Source organism: Triticum aestivum, chromosome 5A, assembly GCF_018294505.1.
Source record: "Triticum aestivum cultivar Chinese Spring chromosome 5A, IWGSC CS RefSeq v2.1, whole genome shotgun sequence".
In the NCBI taxonomy this organism is placed as follows: domain Eukaryota; kingdom Viridiplantae; phylum Streptophyta; class Magnoliopsida; order Poales; family Poaceae; genus Triticum; species Triticum aestivum.
Window position 1 is genome coordinate 396729766 of NC_057806.1, and position 6666 is coordinate 396736431.

General features: G+C 47.4%; 2 protein-coding genes across 5 annotated transcripts; one reads left to right on the forward strand and one right to left on the reverse strand.

The window, feature by feature from the left end:
* The first annotated feature begins 368 nt into the window (after window positions 1-368).
* Window positions 369-4319, forward strand: LOC123103604 (protein SCO1 homolog 2, mitochondrial). Of its 4 annotated transcripts, none has more exons than XM_044525246.1 (9): window positions 369-608; window positions 1472-1601; window positions 1798-1873; window positions 2166-2378; window positions 2884-2973; window positions 3061-3193; window positions 3268-3406; window positions 3545-3595; window positions 3969-4319. In XM_044525246.1, the coding sequence occupies exons 1-7, from the start codon at window positions 520-522 to the stop codon at window positions 3386-3388; spliced, it is 852 nt and encodes a 283-aa protein (XP_044381181.1). In that variant the 5' UTR covers window positions 369-519; the 3' UTR covers window positions 3389-3406; window positions 3545-3595; window positions 3969-4319. The 4 variants fall into 4 exon arrangements, with proteins under 4 accessions (XP_044381181.1, XP_044381183.1, XP_044381182.1 ...); XM_044525248.1 differs by having other exon boundaries at window positions 3995-4319; XM_044525247.1 differs by having other exon boundaries at window positions 3268-3392.
* A 535-nt stretch (window positions 4320-4854) lies between these two features.
* LOC123103603 (uncharacterized) lies at window positions 4855-6345 on the reverse strand. Its single transcript, XM_044525244.1, has one exon. It carries the CDS (start codon window positions 6203-6205, stop codon window positions 5183-5185), a length of 1023 nt encoding a protein of 340 aa, XP_044381179.1. The 5' UTR covers window positions 6206-6345; the 3' UTR covers window positions 4855-5182.
* Between the last annotated feature and the right edge of the window lie 321 nt (window positions 6346-6666).

Consider the following 6666-nt stretch of genomic DNA (forward strand, 5'->3'; position numbering starts at 1 on the left):
TCCATCCCCACCGGAAGAGGCCACATTCGTCGATGGTCCAGCTCGCGGCACTGTCCCAACTGCTGGTCTCCCTTGTGCTGCTTTGAGATTCGGTTTGTCAGATGTCATGCGTGGATAAGGGTCTCCAGTTTGCGTTCGTACGACCTAGGTCGTATAGGATTTTTTTTCCTAATAAAACGAACACGAAGTGACTCGTAAAATTTACTTCTCACAAAAAGTGAAAAAGTGAAACGTTCACTGTTTTCTTTTATATAAAAAATAAAGAAAATAAATGATTTTTTTTCAGAAACAGAAAATAAAGGACTGTGAAAATGAACCAGCCAGCCCAGCAAAACGATATCTTGGGCTGCACGAAGATCAAACCTGCTTTCTTGGACCAGAAGAAGTCGAACACGGCCGACCGAGAGCCGAGACCCCCCAAAACCTCCAAAACAATTCCAATTCCTCCCCTCCCACAGTTCCACTCCATCCCTCGCCCCCGCCCCTCCTCGCTCCGGAGCCTCCTCCCGGGCCACCGCCATGCTGCCCGCGCGCTTCCTCAAGCTCTCGCTGCTACGCCGCCTCGGCACCGCCCGTGCGGCCGGAGTGCCCCCGCCGTGGCAGACCAGGTACGGCTGGCTTACCTCGTGTCTCGGTCGCTTTTTCCGCGTGATGCTCCTGTCCTGCGCGCGCTACCTGTTTGTGCCGTTGCCTCATCGGGCGTTTCCGCGGCGGCCTCCTTAGTTCGTCCGGCCCGGTCCTCGTTTCGGTTGCTGGTTAGGCCCGTAGGGTGCTGCTCTGCCTGGGGAAGAACGCGAGCCGTCTGTACGTTGTAGGAACGGGGAGGATTCGGGCCTGCCAATCGCTGTGTAGACTCGTCGGAGTTGGGAGTAAATTAATTAGGGGGGCAATTTCCGTGAAGTATGGTTAGTGAATCGCCACAATTGTGTGTCCCCTGTACGCTTTATGTCTCACTATGCAGTCTGGGTTCTTCATTCAGATTCAGGTGCTGCATTTTTTGTGTGTATGTGATTAGTGATTGCTTAAAATGGCTTTTGATATGTGGGTCGGTTATGATCATGTCCTACTGTTCAGTTTCGCTGCACTGCTGTTTAACATTTTGTAGTTGATTTACATGCTCTGTTGTTTAACATTTTGTAGTTGATTTACATGCTCTGTTGTTGATGGCTCTGACTGTCATAAGTGCCTACATCATGGTATGAATGAATTATTGAAGCTATGCCATGGCGAATTTCATTTGATAATCATTTTCCCGCCCCTTATGAATGGTAGACCTTGAATTGAATGTCATTAGTCATTACTCATCATTTTATTACTTTATTATAAGCTTTAATTTAAAACCTGAATGATCTGAATGCTTCCTACCTGTCAATATTCTCACAAGCCTGTTTGCATGTATGTTGTTCAACCTAGGCATTTTCTGTTTGTTTAACTCTGCAGTTCTTGTAATCCTTAGAATTTGGTTGTGCAGGCAATTTCCGGTGCGGGGTTACCAGCCTCGAGGTTATTCTACCGGAGGAAGCTCCAAGTATGATAGACCGATGAGACAGTTTGCTGAAGAGAACGAGTCAAATTCTCAGCCACTAATATATTACATTGTCGTATGTTGCTTTCCTGGCCTGCTCAATCTTCCTATTTTATCAGTTTCCCCTTAACTACAATTGATCATACTTTTTATGGTATTGCCAACTATTATCATGGCTTGTTGGTGAACTTCGATAGTTTCTTATTTGACATGTGGACTGTGATTTGGCCAAACATCATATTCTTATGTACATGTGAATGTTGGTTTTGCAGCCATCTGCCATTCTAGCCTTTGTTGGACTAGCCACTTATGTTCACTATAATGATGAGAGGCGTGCAGTTCCCTTAGGTACTTACAAATTCTTCAGAAGTGATGTTTCTTGTTATTTCCTGAAGTAATACATTTTGATGTATTAATCTTTTCAGCCAGTTCAACGTTGGTAGTCAGTGTTGCTTTAAAAAAAATCTTGATATTAGAATACCAAAAATTCTTAGCTTCTGTGAGATGCAGTTTTCATTATTACTTTTCAGCTGTACATTGTAGCTTAGCTTGAAAGAAAACCAGTTTTCATTAACCCTTTTATTGTGTCTTATTGAGTATATTATTATTTCTGTATTGTTTCATATCATGGTGTTTCCAGGTAAACAAGCACAGCAGACCAGTATTCCCAAAAGGTGCACTACCAACAGACCTGCAATCGGAGGACCATTTAAGCTCTATGATACAGAAAACAATGTGGTGACTGAATCAAAGCTTCGAGGGAATTGGACGCTGATGTATTTTGGCTATACGTCATCCCCAGATGTGGGGCCGAAAGAAGTTGAGAAGATCGCTGATGTTGTTAAGCTGTTAGGTGTGTTGCTATATGCCACATCCTGAATACACTATTGGAGGCACCTCATCTTTTGACATATTATTATTTTTTATTATCATATCATTATCTCTCTGTTCTTCTTGTACAGATCTATTACCTCCGTTCCAAAATATTAGTTAACACCATTATTATGCATACTGCATATGATTATTTTGGTCTATGAGTGCACAAATGCATGTTTTGTTCATTGCATTTGGGCTAAAAGCATCCAATTTTGCTAAAACATTTGATGCTAATTCCCAATCATATATAGTTCTTTGTGTAACTTAGTATTAAGTTCTTTGTCACAATTATGTTGTCGAAGCTATTTTAACTAATCCTTTTCTTATCTCAGTCATGCTCCAGCCTGAACTACTAATTGCCTGTTGTGCTTAAAATTGCTGACAATCCACAATTTAAAGCATCTATTTTCTGTGTGCTATATTCTGCTTATTGGTTTGTTATCTTCATGATCTCTTACGAACCTTTTATTTTTGTTTCATAGAGTCAAAGTATGATATCAAGATTAAACCACTCTTCGTCACACTTGATCCTCAACGTGATTCACCTGCTCAGCTTAAAGCATATCTTAGTGGTAAGCCTCCCTGCTTGTTTTATGTCATTGGAACCTTCAGTTTTGCACTACATTTGGAAGTGATGATTTGTCTCATTTGAACTGCAGAGTTCGACCCAAGAATAACAGGCTTAACTGGCTCAGTTGATGCAATAAGACAGATGGCACAAGAATACCGCATTTTCTTCAAAAAAGTTGGTGAAGTTGGTCAGGATTATATTGTAGAGAGTTCTCATAACATGTAAGAGCATGTGAGAGTCTTCATATAACTTCCTTTTTTGATAAAGATTCAAGAACTTGACTGTCTGATTATAGGTACTTGCTAGATCCATGCCTGGAGACAGTAAGATGCTTTGGAGCTGAGTATAAGGCATCAGACCTTGCTGAGGCGATAACAACGGAGATCCAGAAAGCATCCAATTCAGCAGCAAAGTAGTCTAGTATGTTGCCTGTGGTATACCTCTTGATTTTTATTTGCTTCAGCTAATTATAATCGAGATATTAAAGCATACCTGTACTTTTTGTATTTGCTGACCTTTTTCCTTTCTGGAGTAGCTGCGTACTAATAGATTTGTAACCTTTCTTATCTTAGGTAGCTTTGCAGATGTGATGGTGAAAGAATTTGTCTTCTGATGGTTAATTGGTAATACTTGTCGAGAAGTGCTTGTTATTTTATTTTTATCACCAATTACTTGTGTAATTTCTGCTTCTAGGTTTTAGACCCTGCTGCCAGCTGAAAAAATTAAAATATGTCAGTGTCTTCCAATTTTTGTTGGCAGCGTGTTTTTCCCCACATTATTTTCATTTATTCTTGTTATTTTGATCAAGACTTACACTTGATCATACACAGGCAGATTTTTCGTACAATCTTTCTGTTTTTCATCTAAAATTTCTACTGTGCTGTAGATAGAGTACGCATCATATTCTGCACAGTTTTTGTGTGTGTGCATGAAAGAGTTTGATGTATAAGTTTAAGTAATGGTGCTAACACAGTTTCGCTACAACAACTTTTCCAGGGCCTAATTCCCCTACTCCTGTGCAGCCTTTTGCCGGTGACATGGCGAACCCTTCATTTTGCCCTGCCTTCAAGTGATTCAGGATCCTGTTCCTATCCTCGCTCTTTGCTGTATAACTAGACTTGAGCAGAAGTGTAGAGTGCCTCACGGGACGACGAATGTTTTTACGAAGTTACAAACCACCTGCAGTTTGGCAATGCCTGCCTGAGTGATTTTCACACCATCGTGTCCTCATCTAACTCGATGCGCTGAAACCAGATGTAATCATGCTCCGTAGCACGGACTCAGCAACTCATTAATGCCTTTTGGATGAACAGGTGAACAAGAAGCTTTACAGCCCATGTTCTGTCATGTGATAATACCTTCAGAGAAACAAATTTTCAGCACAAGCGCTCCGATCTGTGAGCGATTTAGCTTTTCAAGGGTGTGTAGGTTCTTCCAGTGCAGTGACCAGGGCTAGAAGTAGAACGTAGCTTTCTCTGCCGTTTCCCTTTTGCAGGTACTCGATATCTATATGCCGTGTCTGGCCACAGCTGGACATACTCCACCTGCCGCCATTACAAGTTGGGCACGCTCATTTCTTACGCTACTTTTGCTTTGCTAAGTGTTGACATGTATGCGGATCTTTAGCCACCCTTCGGTGTAGGATTAAGTTAACTAACCTGTGGGCGTGCGTTTGCTGTAAACTGATGCCTGCAGTTTGGGTTATAGATCTAGAGACCATCCGTTATCATATGTTGATTATTTGGTGATCTTGCGATGGTGATGTAACCGTAGCAGGTTTTGCCGCGCTGAGGCCGCGGTGTTTCTGACGGCTACCGCAGTAATAATTCTGATGCAGGACATTCAGGTTCTCACTCTGCAGCGTCGGACGACCTTTCTTTCCTTCACATTCTGCAGTTCTGATTCCTGCTCTGTTTCTTTTGGCTGTGATTGTGATGCGTGCAGATCACTAGATGCCTAGATTGATTTAGCATTCCAATGCGCGGGGCCTAGAGCAAGAAGCCATGTCCCTTTCACCACCGCGTCACTTCAATCACAGATTCTCTTACGATCGTGTCGACATTGAATCGCGGAGAAACATACTACCGTACAACATTTTCTGTAGCTCGGATTTATGCTTTGCAAAGCGGAAAATGAACACTGGAACCGGCGAGGCACAGGGAAGGCACACGTAGAGCTCTGTACAACGGCTACCGGCGCGCGACTAGAGGTCACCTCTTCCAGCTCCGGCTGCGCGCGAGGGGGTCCACGCCGCCGACGACCCACGTCTCCTTGGCGATGTCGATGGACAGCTTCAGGAAGTCCGGCGCCGTTCTCATGAACACCAGCTCGTCCCTCTTCTCCTCCACGCCCCCCTTCTCCTGCGCGGCCTCCTCGCCGGCCGGTTCTGCTCCTTTCCTCGTCAGGCCCTTCGCCGGCGCCGACCGGCACCGCATTAGGAGCAGAGCGTTCGGCGGCGGCACTGACGGCGCTTTGGAGCAGTCGTCTCCCGCCTCATTGCTCGGCCGCCCGTCTTCTTGGTCTGGCTTGTCGTCGTTGTCGTCTTGCTCGTGGGGTTCATGGCTCCGTTCCAGCACCATGAGCCACTTGGAGAACACGCTCGCGGCGGCGCTGCCTCCGACGGCGGTGGATTCGCGCCCACGCTCCCCCACGTCATCGTCGTCGTCCGTCGAGGAGTCCACCGCGGCGGGGAGCGACGACCCGAAGCACCTCACCTTGTGCCGAAGGCTCCAGAGCGCGCCGCCGAGGAAGGGCAGCGCGTCCCTCCTGATCCCGACGGTCTCTAGCCAGCTCGCCTTCTTCCTCCGCTCCTGCAGCCGCTCGATCTCCTCCGCCACGGTGACCCACCTGCTGCCACTGCCGCCGTCGCCCTTAGGACCGTGCTTCTCCACCACCGGTCTCGGCTTCTTTGGCCGGCCGACCTTGATCTGCCCGGCGCACGTCACCTTGGGCGACTGCGGCTCGTCGTCCCCGACACTCTGCTTCGCCTTAGAGCCGCGGAACAGCGGGCTACTAGTACTGCCACGCCCTCCTCCCCCGTACCGCGCGGCGGGCGCGGCCGGGAACTGCAGCTGCCTCCGGCGCGCGGCTACCGCCTTGTCCAGGGCGGCCCTGGACGGGCTGCACATGGACTTGGGCATCAGCGCCAGGTGCTGCCGCCCGGGGAAGCAGACGAGCAGGTCGGTCGGCGCCGTGGCCGCCGCTCCCCCGCGCGCCGCCTTGATCTTCTTCATTGCTAGTCCTGTCCCGCTCCGGCAGGCAGCAGTGGCGGCCGGTGGCTTCAGGGAAAGGGAAGGATGAGGAGGGAGAAGAGGCGCTTTAAAAGAAAAGAAAGCGCGCGGATTGATGGATGGATGGGAAGGCAGCTTTCAGCTTCGCCTTTGGGCTCGCTTTTGTTGGCACCACTCCTCCAGGTTTGTTTGTTTAGCAACTCTCTCTCATTTCTCTCTCTCTTTTTTTGCATTGATGGCTCGTTTTCAGTTTCCTCCTTTGCAGTCTCTGATGCTGATGCGTCTCTGCTGTTCCTGCTCCTTAATCTAGCAGGGCTGATTGACTGGCCAGGGGGCACCGGCAGGCGGCAGCAGCCCGGCAGAGAATATTGCTGCCATGCAGTATCTGTCTCGGTTTCATGGGAATTCCACTTGTGTTCCTGCCCTTCCCGTGTCACCCAAACACAAAACAGCCTTGCTAAGTC